This window comes from Python bivittatus, unplaced genomic scaffold (assembly GCF_059951505.1).
Source record: "Python bivittatus isolate LINGU-HERP-01145 unplaced genomic scaffold, Pbiv_v1 ctg000350_np1212, whole genome shotgun sequence".
Lineage (NCBI taxonomy): Eukaryota > Metazoa > Chordata > Lepidosauria > Squamata > Pythonidae > Python > Python bivittatus.
This window is the reverse complement of record NW_028277074.1, coordinates 6,899,767-6,918,285: the sequence shown is the minus strand read 5'-3', so window position 1 is coordinate 6,918,285 and position 18,519 is coordinate 6,899,767. Positions and strand designations below refer to the sequence as shown.

General features: G+C 35.3%; 1 protein-coding gene across 2 annotated transcripts; it reads right to left on the bottom strand.

The window, feature by feature from the left end:
• Positions 1-608: 608 nt before the first annotated feature.
• Positions 609-18,274, bottom strand: GPHRB (golgi pH regulator B). 2 transcript variants are annotated; one of them, XM_088144563.1, is made up of 14 exons: positions 18,135-18,272; positions 15,311-15,370; positions 14,465-14,568; positions 13,448-13,554; positions 13,239-13,340; positions 10,761-10,881; positions 10,363-10,443; positions 9,593-9,702; positions 5,362-5,450; positions 4,646-4,738; positions 4,271-4,366; positions 2,736-2,825; positions 1,400-1,465; positions 609-1,299 (listed from the first exon to the last, which is right to left on the bottom strand). In XM_088144563.1, the coding sequence occupies exons 1-14, from the start codon at positions 18,174-18,176 to the stop codon at positions 1,093-1,095; spliced, it is 1,368 nt and encodes a 455-aa protein (XP_088000689.1). In that variant the 5' UTR covers positions 18,177-18,272; the 3' UTR covers positions 609-1,092. The 2 variants fall into 2 exon arrangements, with proteins under 2 accessions (XP_088000689.1, XP_088000690.1); XM_088144564.1 differs by lacking the exons at positions 609-1,299; positions 1,400-1,465 and having other exon boundaries at positions 2,686-3,195; positions 18,135-18,274.
• Between the last annotated feature and the right edge of the window lie 245 nt (positions 18,275-18,519).

Sequence of the window (18,519 nt, the reverse complement as noted above, 5' to 3'; positions counted from 1 at the left end):
TTGATGACTCTTGAAAGGGTCTTGGGGGACACCAGGGTTCCTAGGACCACACTTTAAGAAACACTGATCTAGATGATTAAGCCAGTACCAAGTCCTGGCAATATTTCCTTACCAACAAACCAACAGATACTGTTCATAGTCTGAAGTAAGGCTGACAGATTCTCTTCAGTACTCCATGTATTAAGTTATTATCAATATTTTTTCTCATCTGTCCTGCATTCTTCATTTTACACCTTTACCTCCATGGTGCACAGGGCTTTGTTTGGAGAAAGTAAAGTTAAAGAAAATTCAACTGTTAATTACTTCATCACTTGCTGTAAACACTTGTTTCATATCCATAAAGTGGATTTCTCTTAAAACAGTGACTCAAAAGAACAGGTTTTATCAGCAATATTGAAGTTACAGTATTTGGTTTTGAGTGGTTATGTCAGGAGCCTACCAAGAGGTGGTGTCAGGTTTTCCATTATATTACAGTAAGAGTTATAACTGAGCACTAACATTTGGAGGAATTCTGGGAGCCACATTAACAGTTTTGGAGATGACTATATTTAATGCTGAAGTTGTACATGCTGATTTAATGGAATGAAAGGGTGCAAAGTGATAAGCAGTGCTAGACAATGCCTGTATTTTTGAGTTCCAGGGAGATAGGGTTTTTTTCATTTCAGTCACAATCTGTTGAATTTGCTTTAGAAAAATACAGAAATTAATTATTCATCTAACTTCGTCCCACTTCTAAATACTAACTTTGCAAATCTGGAAACTGTCACAGTATTACTGGGAATTATAACAAATGTTGTTTTATTCAGTCTTTTAGAATCATTATCATCAATATTAAGACAATGAAGCAAACATTTTGCCAACTACATTGAGTAAAAACTGTAGAATGGCTTCATCTCCAGCTTTGTGAGAGGTCCCCAATATTCCCTTTTATGGCTTCTTTTCACTTTTAAAGACCCAGAGGCTTGTCTCTCTTTGCCTACAGTGAAGCATTTGATTTGATTTGACTGTCCATCATAGGAAGAGCCATCATAACATGGTGATATGCCAAATTCGTAATTTTCACTGGTCTTGAGCTGGAGAATTAAGATGAATTCAGAGTGTCATATGTTTCTCAGGAGCCTGCTTATGTGCCAGATAGAGAAACAGGATGCTGGAAAGAGCACTGACAAGAAATATAACATCAAACCATCGGTGGTAGAAGTTAAACTGTAATTCTCCTAGAACTTCAGTAATGATAGTACGATACTCTAGAGGCATACTCATTCGAATCAGAAGCACAGAAGACACAAAATACATTCCCTGCAGAGAAGATAAAAGAAACATTAGGCTTCCCATTTTTCCTGCTGCTTACATAGCTGAGAAAGCACAAGTTGCTATTCAAATGGGTTGAAATACTCACCATAATCTGTGCTAGCAACAGAACAATAACATTAGAAGATTTGCTGCTTGAGATAGCATAGAAAAACTAAGGAAGACAAACAAAGAAAGTCAGCTCACATGCTGAAATAATCATGACAATATGGCAAACACGATTTAATAAATATTTTTAGAGCTAAATTAAAAATAAGTCACATTAATAGTGATTAATAAAAGGAAGGTCTTCATGCCTAATGTAACCACCATCATTAGAACTGCTCATTAGGAAAAAAAAATAATGTAAGGTAAGTTGTGGCAAAACTCTTTATTATTCCATTATACATATTTCATCATACAGTACCTCACACTCCATTCCACATTCACCCAGCATCACCTATCCCAAAAAAAAAAAATTGGTCCTACATGCAAACAGTCCTGATGATTTTTGGACTTGCATTTAAGTGAACAAGTAGGTTAACACGAGGAACAGCAGAATTTAGACAAAAAAATGCTGTCATGATTACAGAAATAGCAATCTATATTTTTGCAAATCCAACCTGAACGCATAGCCCAGAGATAAATGGGACTGCTCAAGTAATGATGATCACATTTTATGTAACTCCGCTATAAATAGTCGGTACTTGAGGAGTGTGCAACTGAACATATTGCTGATATGGCAGGATTGTTTTCTGCCCAGTGATAACTGATCACTTCAGATGTTTTCTAGTGTGCGAAAAAACAGCAGCACTTCACTAAGATCACAATTGTCATTTGTAATTGTAAACAAAAGAACTATTATATCCAAAAAGCAACTTTAGAGCAGCCTTGGACTATTAAAACCTATCTAAAGGATAAAATGCTAATTAGATTTCAAACCATTTTCTTTCACTTCTCAAGAAAATCAGTTCCAATGATTTATAGTGACCTATCAAACAATCACAAATCACAAAGAGATAGTTTGCTCCCCACGCCTGGCCTTAAGGGAAAATTAAGGAGGTGACTGTCAACTGATACAGCAGTGTTTCTCAACCTTGGCAACTTTAAGATGTGTGGACTTCAACTCCTAGAATTCCCAGCCAGGTTGAGAAACACTGTGATAGAGAAAGGGCACCTGTGCCAGATTTGAAGTAACTTTGTCTACTGCAGGTCTTAATACTACACATCTCTATAATGCTGTAGGCCAGGGGTTGGGAACTTCTCAGAATAATGATACCAATGAACTTGAAATGAACTCAATTTGGAGCTGCTACTTCTAGCAGCCATTCCAGATTTTTGAAACTTACAACTCAGTCCTACAGACAGTTTACAGACAGACATATTTATTTGCTCTTTTCGTTACTCCAATACAGTTCATATAGTAGGACTGCCCTCAGGCTTACCTTTGTGAGTGTTATTAATAAGCCTCTGATAGAGGTGACAATAATTATTCCAACAAGAATAAATGAAATATGCTGAGACCAGAATTTTACCTGTAGTAATACAGACAGGAAATGGTTAAACACTCAAAGATGCCGACAATTTAACCCAATGAGTCACTTTGTGTGATATGGGCAGCTATATAAATACAATAAATAAATAATAAACAAACAAACAAACAAACAAACAAACCCTCAGAGATGCAGACCTCAGAGATGCAGAACTTCAGAGATGCAGACAGATGTAGACCATATAGAACTTGAAAGACTATTTAACTTCAGTTGCTATTTATGTGTGCAGAGCCTTTTGAAGAAGTACAGGTAATCCTCATTTAGCAACTGTGGTATGAACTGCCTCATTTAGCGACTGTGGTATGAAAAAATAACTTTGTGACCAGTCCTCGCATTTACGACCTTCACAGGTCTGTAAAGCAAAGGAAAGCTGAAGTAAGATTATAAGCACAGTCGCAGTTTCACTTAGCAATCCAGTTGCCAGTCCTAATTGTGGTTGCTAAACAAGGACTATCTGTACTAGGAAGAATATTTTCAGAAAAAAATAGTTGTTACACTGGCATAGGACCTCAATACAGACAGGGATCAAATTTCCTGATTAGAAACCCATAGTCATTTTTCCTTCAAATTAAAAGTGCTGATACTAAGCATGCTTTTTAAAAATATATTTGTCTTTACAGAAAATATAAAATTACAAGTCACAGAATCATTTCTGTAAAATAAATTTTCTTTCTCTGGGGCTGGTTTCAGTTGGTATTGATAGGTGGGGAGAGACCATTCTCCAGGCCCCTCCTTTGTGGGGTGCCACAGGGTTCTATTCTCTCTCCCCCGCTTTTCAACATCTACATAAAACTGCTGGGTGAGGTCATCCACTGGTTTGGGGTTCGGTATCATCAGTATGCTGATGATACTCAATTATATCTTTCAACTCCAGGCCAGCCGAGTGAAGCTGTCAAAGTTCTGTCCCAGTGCCTGGAGGCTGTGCAGGTTTGGATGGGAAGGAACTGTCTTCGACTCAATCCTACCAAGACCAAGTGGCTGTGGGTATTTGGACTGCCCAGATCTGGGGATATTCTCTCTTTGATCTCAGATGGGCTGGCACATCCCCATTCAAGGGTGGTGTGCAATTTGGGGGCTTTATTTCAGAAATGTTCAGCCCCTGGTAATGCACTGGGTTAAAAAGTTAGGCTGATACAGATTTCGTGATAGATGAGTTAAAATCACAAATGATTACCAAAAAAAAAAAAAAAAGAATCTTCTGTCCTCAAAAGATTAAGGTTCCAATAGAAACGTCTTTTAAGAATTATACAGAAAGATACTTAAATCATCGTCTTCTCATAATATGTTACCTTAACAGCAGCCATAGGCAAATAAATTACACAGACTATACTTTTAACAAAAGTTTAGTACCACAATATAATTCTTACAGTACAGAAATTAAGAATGAACGGGGGGGGGGGAGCTTTAAAATTTAAAATGGTTCTTACATCAAATTGAATTCCCAAATAATTCACAGTAATCTCAATTCCTCTTGTAACTGGATCTGTTTTCCCAACTCGATCAAATACAATATTGATTGTTGCCTGAAGAAATGAAAGAGAGAAACACAATATTATTTAAGATACTTTCAGTAAAACCATTATAAGATATACAAATATCTCTTTCATAGACAATGTTTCTGTATGGGCAAAAAATGTCCATTCTTGCTTTAAATGGGATTGTATTTAATTGTATGTAACCAACAATTAAAACATAATTTAAAAAAAAGGATTATAAGAAAGCATTCTTTTTATTAAGTATACATTTTGTCAGACTACTTTTTATTAAGTATAAATAACCATACCAACAGCAGCTTTACATACCATAAAAATTTTCCAGACACAGTAAATGGAGAAAAAGTAACCCAGAAAGTTGAAATATTTCCCTTGGAATGTTTTAGAATATTCTATTCTCTCCTGCAAATAGATTTTTTTCAGTGAGGAAACATTTAGATTTATTATTTTAAATTAGCATATGGATTTATATTCAATACAAATCATTACTACAGATAAAGTTGGTTAGTTCCTTAATAGATAATGAATCTATCGAACTACAAAATCAACATTTGCCTAAGATAAATGAACTAAAATTACAGAATAAGGGAACAAGACCAAATTTCTGCTATTTTAGGCCTGCCTTTTCAGTCACAAAGCATGCCATCTCTTTCTGGAAAGTCTTTCTGGAAAGTATCTCTTTCATTCTATTTATACCTCAAGAAACTTTTCTATAAACACACCAAAATTATCTAACAGATGTTTGTCCAGTATGAAATACTTTTTCTTGTGCATATATTCCAGACCAAGCTTTAAATGTGTGTGTGTGGGGAGGGGGGGGGGAATGGGAGAGTGGGGGGGAGAGGGAGAGAGAGAGAGAGAGACTTACCCTTTATTATTAAAAAAAATAAAGACCATTGTCATAAAGTCATAACTTTTCTTTTGGTTCATTTGATCTACATTTTCCCAGTTTTTCTCACATTTTATCTCATCCAGCAATTCCTATTACCCACCCATCAGACTTGGGAACAATCCCTAGTTTGCACCTTGGTAGCATGCAAATCAGCTGTTTCCAGGAAAAGTTGCCGACTAAGTTCTTCTAAAGCATCAACTTCTTGCTGGATGAGTGTCAGATCTTAAAACCAAAGTAGTCAAGGTCAAAATCATAAATAATTTTGAAAAATGTTTTTCTTTTTTAAATGTGAAAGATTTTATTCCCAAAAACCCAAAATTAATAAAGGAAAACAACGCTGTGATATATTTTAAGATTTTTCTTTTTATGTTAAAAAAAGGAAAAAAGAGAAAAACAAACAAAAGTACATTTTACACCATGTGCACATATCTATTAACTCCCTGATCTTTGCCCATACAAAAAATAGTATATCCATTGTGATGATGAAGTACCAGCTCATAAACACTTGAAAAAATATTTCAGATTTTATTCCTTAGCCCATAGTATATATACCGTACAATTTTTAAAACAAGGTATGAGGCAAGGAACAAGGTTTATCCAAAACGTCTGTATTGTAAAGTAGCTATTAAATCAGAAGTCATTCATTACTGCCATCTGCAGGCACAGAATGGAGGGTGCAATTGGATACTATAAAATATTCTATGTCTATACGGATAATTGCAGACCAGTTTTTAACATCCCCTTCTGGATATAAAGTGTTTATTTGCAGACCTAATCCAGACACTTTGGGATGAAGGTGATTTTCTAGGTCCATTTCAATTTGGCTACAGACCCAAACTGGCTCAGAAATTACGTCAGTCATGTTATGGGATGATCTTTCCTGATCAGTAAGAAACAGGAAAATGTAACCTTGATGATCCCCTGGCCCGCTTATGAGATTTCAAAAGAATTGACTATGGTATCTTTCTGGAATAAGTGTTTGAACAGGGAGTACTATTTTATAGTCAATATGCTCCTATTTGCTAGCTGTTCCCAGAAAAGATTGTAAGGGAGCAATTATCACAGAAATAACTAGGGCTTCATTTAATCCCCAATTTTATTTAATATTTACTGAAATAACTGGAAAAGATTATCCAAGGGACTTCCGGTGGGAACAATGGAGGCTTAGTCGTCTCCGTGAGAGGGAAGACGGCTCTATAGCTGGATTGGTGGCTGGCAGCAAGCACTGGCCACCCAACTTGTTCCGGATTAAGGAGGAAGCGAGAAATCAACCCATTCGGTCTCCAGGATGGCCGTTCCTCATAACCTAATTGCAGAAATGGAAGATTCTGTGAACGGCTTGCGAGCAAGCAGCTGGAAGGCTGGGGATCTGTTCACAGCTGTGGTGCAGCCTAAATATGGACACTAGAGCCGGCCAAACTCCATTTCTAAATCACTTTGGAATATAACTATCTTCCACCATAAGAGAGACCTTCCTTTGCAACAGGTAAGTAATTCTTATTTCTTTTTCATTATTTCTGGGACTATAACTGTAAAAGAATTAGAATTTTACTGTAATTTGAACAATTCACAAAAAGCTGGAAGAATACAAAAAAGATATAAAAGTTACTTATGGCGAAAGGGAAGATTTATTTGTTAAAAGTTTAATTTTACAAAACCCCATCTGTATTAATTGGACTTGGTTTTTCTATGGGAATTTTTTTTCCCTATGATATGCTTGTTGATTGGCTGGATTTTCAAAACAGAAGACAGTAATTTGAGCCCTCTGCGTATTTTTTTGCTGGCTGCACCTGCCTGCAATTACAGCATGAAAGGCACCAGAGGACATGAACTATCTGCTTACTTTCACTTATGCAATACCTATGATTGCTTGCTTTTGGGGGGGGGGCGGGAATGACTAGAAAAGGCCCTTAAGAGCAGCCATTAGAAGAGAAAATGACTTAAGTTTATTCCAATCAATGTTTGATGAATTAGGAGCTAAATTCAATTCCCTTGAAAAAAAGATAGAGGAAAGAATGGATAAGATGGTTAATTTTGAAATGGAGGTGGAGACTGATTTGAATGTGGATTGGAGTTTTAAAAAATGCTGGATTATGAAAGTAATATGTACAAAGATGCTATGGATTTGAAAATGGAGTTAAAAGTGCCAAAATATAAGAGTGATATGGAAAAGGATGCCAGAATGGATTTACAAATTAAACAAGCTGATGTCACAGTGATCAAAAGGGATATACAAATAATGGAAAAGAAGAGTGACTTGGAAAGACTTTTTACCTTGGATTCGCAAAAGGAATATGTTAAACTGGTGCAGCTGTTCCTGGGAAGAGACAAACAGAAACTACTGGCCTGTTTCTGGGAGAAGACAAGGAGAGAATGATGGGGAATCAAATTGTGGGACATTATTTGAAAGGATTAAACATTAAGCTTATTTGATTATGGTTAATATATATATGTTGAGGTTTTTGGTAGTTACTAATGGGATTTTTTTGTGACCAGGATTGAATGACAAGGTTTTAAAGATCTGTGTATAAGGGGGGAGAGATTTCATTTGCTTTTTCTTTTTTTTAGAGAAAATGATAAATTGGATTATAAAACGGATTTACTTTTGACTAAGGTTAAAATACATTTATTATTAAATTTATGGAATTTTATTCTTATATATGATAACAGCAGTAAGGCTTTTACATGTATAAAGGTGGAAAGACATGACATTACCTAAAATGGAAGAATAGATGGTGAAGCTGATGGAGTTTGCTGAGATGGTGAAACTGATGTTTCATTTGAGAAAAAACATTGCATAATTTTAATGTTAATTGGAAACTTTTTTGGACTTTCTGTGAGAAACAGAAAACATGAAAATTAGGCTGTATGGATTTGTTTATTAGAAATACAGTAATATGGGTGTATAGTTATAATGAAAGTTAAGTTGTAAACTTAAAGCAAGAGATTGATGTATACTGGTACTTACATCTGTTGTAAGGAAGGTCGGAAGTCAATTTTTTCTTTTTCTTTGTTTTTTCGCACTTTTTGACCTTGGTCATTCTTTTTTTTTTTTTTACTAATTTTCCTTTCTTCTTATTGTCTTCCTTTAACATTAGCTTTTGTTATTTTTTACTGTTTCTGTTTTAAAATTTAATGAAGTTATTTTTAAAAAAAGAAAAGATTGAAATGGCATCTAGATTTGTTTCTGTTTTCTGCCTATTCTGGTAGATATCCTGAATCAGAACTAGGGTAATGGACTGGATGAAGACTGGTAAACTGAAACTTATCCAAAATAAAGCTTCTATCTTACTAACTGAGATTGATCAAAACAATCAAGTCAGCAATACAGCATGTAGTTCATTTCTGGACATTATTTAAAGTAGTGCAGATATTTAATGTTCTGAAATATTGGAGCAAGAATGTTTAAAAGAGAGCCCCTTCCTATATATAAGTGTCTACCTCAGAATTTGGATCATCTTCAAAGGCTTTCTCTGAACAATAAAGTTAAACAGTTGGCTACAAAGAAACAGTTGACTACAAGTAAAATTAAGGATTTTTCTTAGTTGTGAAGCACCGCTTCTCTAGGGAGATGCACATGGCACTCATATTGCTACAGATATTATTTTCTTCCCAGGCATTTTTATACATTGGTTTTAATTTAAAGCACCCAAAAGACAAAGGGAGAATGGCTATTGGGGAGATTATTATTTACACATCAAAAATTATTTAAAATCTATGGCAACTTTATTAATGCCCTATGCATTTTCCAATCAAAAGTTGCCTTCCATAAAGAAATGGAAAAATGCTGAATATTTGCGGCTTCATTCATAAGTAAAGAATCCTTAATGTTACAGAATTTGCTGTTTATAAAATTTCAGCTGAATTCTCCTGTAATAACAGCTGAATCCTATACAATGCGGGTTTCTTAAATGTGTATGTAAAATATTCTAATAAAACCCATCCACAACATAAAGCACTTTAAAGTACAATCAATCACAATTTTTCTCCTCCTTTATAGATAAATCAATTGTTTTTATTAGTATTGCATAAAATGGAAACTATAATGTAAGGTGCTATTTTATGAAGATAACTTTGCTAAATTCATACTCAACTCCTGGCTTTCCATTCTTGCATACTGTCAGTTACATAAATTGCTACTTAGTGTTCAAATGGACATGAAAGTGTTGTAGTAGATCAGATCTTGGTGCTTAACACTTACAAACTTGGATTAATATTATTCTCTTCAAAGTATATGATCTCAGCAGCTGAAAAGTAAGGTAATTTGAATACTATCCATTATTAAAGTAACTCTACATTTTTTTCCTTTATTGTAACTCAAGCAAGCTGACTTTTCTGTGCCCTCTTATGGAAATAAAGGATACTTTCACTGCCTGATGAAGATGTTGTAACACTTTTTATAATCCCCCAGAAACCAGTGGTTGTGTTGTGCACTTCCCCTCTCTGGAACATGTTCCTGTGAACCATTGCTATCCTGATTGGGAGAGAAAGTTAGGTACTTAAAATCATGAATTATTAACTTTAACCAAGTCACATAATAACATAACTAATCTTTAAACATTTGTATTTTTATGTTTCATAAATCTGGCATTCAAAAATTTAAAGGAACAGATTAATCTGTACAATTCTATTCAGAAAGAAATCAAACAGATATTAAGATTTCTACTTGCTGTGGAACTGTGCTACTGCTCATGCTATTATGTCAAAATAAAATGGGCTCTCAGTCAGGCACAAACTAAATTATATAAATTAGATCCACAGGTATTCATTTGAATCAGGGAGATTTAAATTAGTTATTGTTAAAATTGATCTAACCTTTTACCTTTACTAGCAGGTAATGAAGAAAGTTGAAACTTTTTTTATGTATTAGTCAAGAGAACATCCATATTGTCCTTCAAAATATATTATATTAAGGAACACAGTTTAACCCAGGTTTAATACTACTATAGTATAAATCTTGTATTAATTTTTTAAAGTCATAAACAGAATACTAATCCCAGTTAAGTAATTTTGTCTGTACTTCATTCAATATTTCATCCACACTGTTATATCTGATATCCTATGATAAAAATTATTGTTCAATAGCAAATCATTTCTTGTTGGACACTAAGATGCTCTAATGTGTTTATCTTACCTTTTCTTTTTGCTGATGATCATGTCCATTGTTTGGAGGAGTCGACGTTCTAGAGCTAGAATATCAGCATCTGTCACATTCCTATAATAGATGTATGTATACATGTAAGTTATTCCTATGATTTTTAGAACAGTCTCTTCCCAATTCTATTCTCTAGTTCTTCTCTACTTCAACTGGGATATAACAAAAACTGAAAATACAAATAGTTGATGGTGCAAAACAGTAATATATTCAAATCTAGAACCTGCATTACTAAGATAAAGATGGGCAGAATTATGGAGAAATCTGTCCTTAAAGTAGAAGAACTAGTGAAACAAGGAAATAGGATTAAGATAGACAGACAGACAGACAGATTTTAAAACTACTTTGAGAGTCTTTCCTGAGGGAGGGAGATTTACCTGAGAAAATAAGACATATAGGTGTATGGACAATTGACTGCACCAAATCCAGAAAGCAAGGCCATGAGAGTCACCCCAATCACTCCCACCCTACTGATGAGTTGTTCTATGGATAGAATTCCTGATAAAAAGAAAACACCACCAGGTTAATTTCATCATTACATTGTTGAAAACAATAGAAAAGCATAATCTCACTGCCATATTACATCCACACAATCGTGTTTTAATTATTTAACAGTTATAGACACAATTGCAAAGATGCTCCTACCTAAGAACCCTAAAAATGAGTGGTGCTATCTCATGTGCTCTTGCAATGGGGCAAAAACATCTAACAGTATATTTAACAGATTCCTTTGCCAACCAACCTTCTAACAACGTAATCAATTAGAACAAATAAAATGTAACTTTTAATGCAGCTTTCATAATCTTGGAATCAATCTGTCTTAACTGAAAAACATCTCACTGAAAATGAGCATTCACAAATAGTGTCTGCTTTTCCCTAGCCAGCAATGTTTCCTTTTGTTTCATGCCAAACTGAAATGCACAGTACAAGAACCAGGTTGTTGTGGCTTCTAAGATATCTCATTACCAGTGAAACAGGTAAAATGCCTTGTACCCTCACTTGAAAACTGGCAAACCAAAGACAGCAATACAGTTCAATTCACTGTAGCAGATCTCACTGAGTCTGGCTAAAGTTGACTGATAACTTTGTTGCCTCATATGGCAATTGCCATAAATGAAAGTGAAATTAACTCCACAAAAAAACTGGTCTGATGTTGTACTTAATATTTTCTCACAGACTCTACATGATGTCCTTAGATAGCTAGATACTTCTAAGGACATCAAAAATATATAGTTATGCTAAATGGAAACTAAGTTCTGATAGCCTTTGAAACTGTTCCTATTTAATCATATAATATAATTTGCATTCTAGAATAAAATAACCCCAGAATTAGGTGGGTATAAGGAGGAAATTGGTATTTTGACAAGGAAGTAGAATAAAATGTTATTATGTTATTATGAAGAACAAAATTACCATAATACTTTGTCCTCCTTAATTCTAAATAATGAATAAATGGGACTATATGAATAAGAGTCATTTATTGAAACTATTCTTCAATTCATTCCTTTTTCTATGGACTTACTAAATATATTCAGTAGATAATTTTTAATAAAATAAAATAAAGGAGAATAATCATGTTTATAAACACATCTGGATATGGGATCCCTGCTTTGACAGGAGCTCAATTATTCTAAATAAAGTCAAGGCATTTGAAGTCAGAGTCCTTAAGGTTTGGGGAGACAAATCTGTGTTCTCAGTAACTTACTCAGAAGTTCATAAGATCAGCCCACAGAATTCATCATCCAGGTAAGGGAACAGTGATCTCAGCAGGTCACTTGGAACAAAGGTATTATTTGTATAGATTCAATGCCACAGTCTATGTCTCAAGAACAGGTATACTTGAGAATAAGAGCCTTGCTGTCAAGCAAACAATGCAGTCAATTCCTTGTGGACTAAAAAGTGAAACTTGAGAGTGGTGTGCTGTTATGAACCTACAATTTGGGTGCAGTGGTATAGCAAACAATGTCTAGTTGTGCTGTGTAACCTTGCATTGTTATTCCTTGAATTCCTCAGTTTGATCCCAGAACTCACAAGATTTCAGCCTCAACCTTGCTTGTTCTGTGCTACTGAAACACTCCAAAAACTCCAGTGTGCCTAATTAATTCTGCTTCTGGAATTGTAAATTTTGGTTTCTGCTTACTTTATTTTTTTTTAGATTAAGTACAAGTTTAACTGAAAAATCTTCCAAGCCCTTAAATACGGGTAAAAAACCAGGGAAAGTCAGAATACCAGTTCACAATAGTAGGAACTGTTGTCTCAGCCAATTATTTCAGCTCAGGAAGACAAAAATAGTTACTGTAAATTATTGGATAAAGAGTTTAAAGAGTTTCTAATAGCCAGAATTCCAACCAGCTCTCTGGATGTCAGATGACACTGTTGAGATATGAACTAAGACGATAAGAAAACAATCACAGAAAACAATTAGAGTGAAAGCATCTCTACTTATCTTGTAATGAAGTCAATCTATGATTTTAAACTGAAGTCTTTGTTAAGCTTAGCACTGTGATAGTCTCTTTAGAAATAACACTTTTTACAGATTAGGGTTCCCTTCAGAACTGTAATCATCACATGCAAGCAGATATTAGATATAGCAGGAATTCCAAAACCGCTGCAAGAAGAGTTCATCCAGTACCATAGCCCAATGCCTGGGAGAGAGCCAGGATTTCAAGGTCTTATGGAAGGCCAACAGGGTCAGGGCCATCAAATTTTTTCTTGGGAGGGGTATGCTGTTCCAAAGGGCAGCCACAGCAACAGAGAAGGCGCCTACCTATTGGATTTGAAGTTCCCTTCTATAGCTGCACAGATCAAACACAGTCAGATGTGCATTTATAATTTAATGAAATGATAAAACTCACCATGTTTTGGACTGAGAATAGGAAATGGATCTCCCAGTTTCCAGAAGAAATACATAAATATTAGCCAGACAACACAGGCAAAAAGAAGTCTATGTCTGTGCACTAAAATCAATATGAAAAAAATTAAGATTTTATATATGTTAGTGTGAAAAGTATTATTTAAAAATTATAGTGCCACTATAATTTTTTTCAAGATCCATAATACTTACACAATCGTATGTTGCTCACAACAAAGTATCCAATGTAAAAGGGCACCATGAACACCAGAACAAGCAAAATCACGCAGAGATTTAATTTCCAATGGAAATACCGAGAGCTGAAAGTAATAGAAGGATTGATCAATATTTGATCATAATCACAAAATATTTCTAGCTTTACTTTTTTGTCCACTTTCAGATAGGTAAGCATATCTGCATAAAACAATATGAAAGATTTACACATATAACATAATCAGATATAGTTTTAGAGACGTGCATAGTAGTAGGCTATACACAAAGCTATGAATTTGATGTTCTTGTTAACAATTCTGTAAATTTTCTATATTCAGATAGCTATATTTGATCTCTTTTTAACCGCTCATTTTTTTAAAAAAAAAAAAATCAAAGTTATATAGTATTTTCCATTAGTACAATTTCAGGTCAAAGTACATTTTTGCTTATTTTTCTAAAAACATGCATTTTAGACTTTAAACTCACAAAAAGCACGTAAAGAAGATTTTCATCAATCACTTCAGACGGCAAGCGTTCATTAACAAGCAAAGATACTTTAGCAAATATTACATAAATTATTGAGGAAAACATGTCTTCACTGAATTGGAATTATATAAGTAGAATGATATGCATTTGGGGACCATACGTATTTTTGGATTTGCTGATTCAAATGCTTGGAAATTACATAAATCTTGGTCATTTTAGATCAGAGAACCAATAGCTTATATAACATCATCACATTTGCTGCAATTTATTTAATATGTATTTGCACCTGGGAAGTATGCCAGTACTTAACAGCAAACACTACTGAAAGAAAAATTAATACAATAGCTTGGGAGCCATTTTTGTACTCTTTTTTCAACCTCCAATTGCACATTAATAATGTACACTCACATTTTATGTTTAAGCAAACTTAAACATTAAACAGTGACAACCCCAGAAATGAACAAGCAAATCCACCAATTATACTAAGATCACAGTGCTATCTTATGCAGCTAGATGATAGTGTCATCTCACCTGCTGTTTAGGATGCCTAGAATTTCAAAAATGATAAGTTCAAACATGGTGCATGAAAAAGCAAAGGTAACAGAGAAGACAACCTGTACAACATACTGCCGAACCTGTAATAAAAGAAAAATAAATTTTTTTGAATGTAATTTTTATGTAATTGTTATGAACATCCATAACAACAATAAAAGATCAGACCAGCATGGAATTAAATACATTATGGACCATATATCTAATCACATGTTTTGCTGAGATAAAATCTACACTAATAATATATTTATATGTTCTCAATCTATTAATTAATTAATATTCTCAATATATAAATTGGAGATTTATTTTCCTGGCATTTATTTCTCTGATGTATGACTGTTTTTATACAGTAAAATGCCAGACTTTTTAAAAATCTTAAAAATATCTATTTTAAACTTTTTTTTAACAATTGTCAAAGGCCTTCAGTTCTATTAAATATCTACTTTTGTGCAAGTGCACAGGTGTGTACAAGGCACATTACAATGTGTAATTTTTTTTATGCATTCTATATTGGTAGCTTTACTTTTAAACCACAAAAAAATTTCAGTTAGAAGTCAGTGTTCTGATTAGTTCCTGATGGCCCACTTGCTGTTAGTCTTTTGCATGGCACTAAAGATCTGGCTGTTTCCCTAGGCATTTGGGAATGCCTTAGCTCTGGGAGGCTAAGCGAGTTTTGTTGGCTAATGTTGTTTTTATTGTAAGCTGAAATTTGTTTTTGCGATCTCAGACATTTATTTGCACTGTTGTTTTAACTATTGGTTTTTAACCTGTACGCTGTGCAGATCACTGCTATCATTTATTTATAATTTAAATAAATAGTTTCACCTCATAGTCCTTGAAGAGCTGGCGCATGAAGAACAACCATCCAAATCCAAAAAACAGCACCTGCAGGAGGAAATAAAAAGAACAGGTAATGGCTAGAATGCTATTTGCAAAATGTGGAAATCTCAAAGCATATTAACATATGAGGGAATATTGTTGTTCTGAATGTAAGGTAACTTGATACACTGAAACATGCTTATGTACGTGTGTATTTATTTGTTGGATAAATGAATGTGAGATTTGCTTTTCTCAAGAGCATTTTAAAACATTCACTGTACTAATATTGTAGTTACTTTTTCCAGTTTAAAAGCCCATTCTGAAGAAGTTAAGTGTTTTGTGGAGGCTGCGTAACTGAATCCTGCGTAACCTCTGAGTCCTGAAAAAGAGTTATATAACAAACAAATATAATGGGTAAAGCAGGACAAAATTTCCAGATAAGGGTCATGTCTCATTATTATGCATGCAACTCTTGTAAAGCATAAAATGTTGCATAAATCTACCTTGGTTCTTAAAACAACTATTGCACTCTAATATGGATGTTGGATTTTTTCCTTCAGGGCCAACAATGCTACATTCTATATGACCTAGAGAATATTAAATTCAGTCATTTAATAACAAGTTTCTGCACCATGCAAAGACAAGATATTAGTTTAAGTATATATCTGCTCCAACTGGACAAAACAAATTCCCCAATACTTTATTTAATTTATTTATTTTTATTTATTAAATGTATATGCTGCCCGACTCCCAGTGACTCTGGGTGGTTTACAAATGATTTAAAACATGAACAATATGACAATAAAAACAACAAGAAACAAAAAAGGTGAGATGGTAGAATAACCAACTGGGTACAAACAAAAGAAAACAATTTAAGTTACACTTTTAATCGTGTTTTTAAATCTATACAAGAACTGTTCCCTTCACTTTTCTTAATGTAATTTAATCCTTACATTTTTATTTATTAAAGAAATTGGATGTTTAATGTCAGGAGGAGACTGAAGGTGTTTCCAAGTAAACAGTGGATATTTTGTATATTTTCTAAAATGGGGAATCAATCATTCTTTGTTTCTGTTTCTTGATCCCAGCAGACCTTGAAAGAATTTATCCTAGCATCTTATAGAATCAGTATGTGGGATTTTTCCTTCCATCCATCTTGTATAATGGTTCTCGAGAATTCAAAAGCTTGCAGTTTGATGATTATAAAATTACTGAAGAAAGATATCAATGTAAAATTAATGTTGGATTCTTTAGAAAGAGTTAAACTTCTAAACAGTTTCACAAACTTAAACTGTATCTTAGTGTAGATCTCAAGATCCCAACCTGATCCTCAGGACTAGTATGAGCCTGCAAAAACTTTATGCATAATCCATAAAGCACCTCCAAAAACTGCTGCCGCCAAATTGTTAATATTTCAACAACTATTATTAAATGCACTGGGGTTATGCATAATAATTTATTAAACTACAGTGATTAATTTAACTGAAATTTATATTAAATTATATAGGCTAAACAGTTCTTGAAAAGCAGCTCTTCAAGTGCAGTTCCAGGACTGAACAAATTGCTCACCTTTGGTATTAAATACCTGATCCGTACGTAATTACACAGAGTGGGAGAAAGATTGCTAACTAACGTTCCGCTAAATGTTTGTCTTAAACCATTCCTACAAATAACATTTAAAACATATTTTGCTGTTCCTGCATTGTAATGCAAATTTTATAATAAACTGGGTTTTATCAGGTATAGAAGTGGTTTTAGGTTGCACCAACCTTTATCTATGTATGTAACTTAAGACTTAGAGAAAGTTTCCTATGAATGCCTGTCTGAAGAGTTCACAAAGACAACACTTGTGATTATTTTGTAAATTTTCAGTTGTCTTAATAAAGACTCTGCTTCAACAGAGGCCTTGGACTGTTTCCTTATGGAAGGCTCAGTTGCTTTCACTTTTTATGGGCAGCATATACATTACAAGTATATCAAGAATCTTTTCTACTGATCACTTTTCCTAAAAGAAACTGAACTAAATGGGACAGCTTGCTAAATAACTTGCTTGTACAATGCACTAAACCATGTCTTAGCCAATAGGCATGTATGAACAGGCTCAAATTATCCTACTTCGGACACGTGAAGATCTAGTTCTCTGGAAAAGGCTCTAATGCCGGGAAAGGTGGAAGCACAGAGAAGAAAAGAACGACAAGCAGCAAGGTGGATGGAGTCAGTTACAGTGGCGATGAGTGCACCATTGGAAGATCTGAAAAACCAGGATTGGGATAGATGGTCGTGGAGAAAATCTATGTGGTCACTAGGAGTCGAAGACGATTTGATGGCACATAATCACTCGTGTGAACCTAACTCTTGCAGTTAATTATGGCTTAAGATACCGTGCAACCCCTCAAAACTGGGTTAAGTAAACCGTGGCTCAGTTAACCACGGTTCACCCCGTCATGCAGACAGAGCCAGTCAAGAGGAATCCAGGCTTCCGCGCACTTCCCGAGGCCCAATTCACAGATGCAGCCCCGTACGTGGTCAGAATGGAATGTGCCACTTCAGGCAGAAGTTAACCCGTCTGAACCCTCTTCCATGTGATAACTGCTCTACAAGAAAACAAGGCCATTTCCAAAGGAGCAGCCGAGGCTTCCGCCCGTGGGCCGGAATGTCAACTTAACAGGGGGCGGGGGCGGGGGCGGAGGGAAGCAACCACACTCGCGGTCTCCCCGCCGTCCCTTGCAAGGCCAGGCTTCCCATCCTGCCCGGCTTCTATCGCCTCTCGCTGCTGCGCGCCTCAGCCTCAGCCTCAGCCTCGCCTGAGCGGAACGGAGCAGCCCAGTACCTGGGAGATGACCATGATGCTGGAATCGATCAAGAAGCTCATGGTGCACAGCCCGTCCGAAGGGGACGGGATGCCTCTCGCCCAACGCACCCCCTCAGCCGATCTCGCGCCTCTCCTGCAGAGGGGAGGCGCAGCCCCGCCCCCTTCGCTTCCCCGGCCCCGATGCGAAAGCTCGGCTGGGTTGCAGAGATAGGAAAGTGGAAGAGCAGCTCGAGCCCTCGCCTGGAGAGAGATCTGCCGCGTTTGTTTTACCCACTCTCGGGCTCTCTTCTCTTCTCTCCCCTCCCCAATTTATTCCCGGGGAAATGCAGAAAATTTACGCGGCACAGTAGAGAGAGGGAAGGTACCCCAAGTTTTTTTGAACCTCCACGCTATAAACATAACA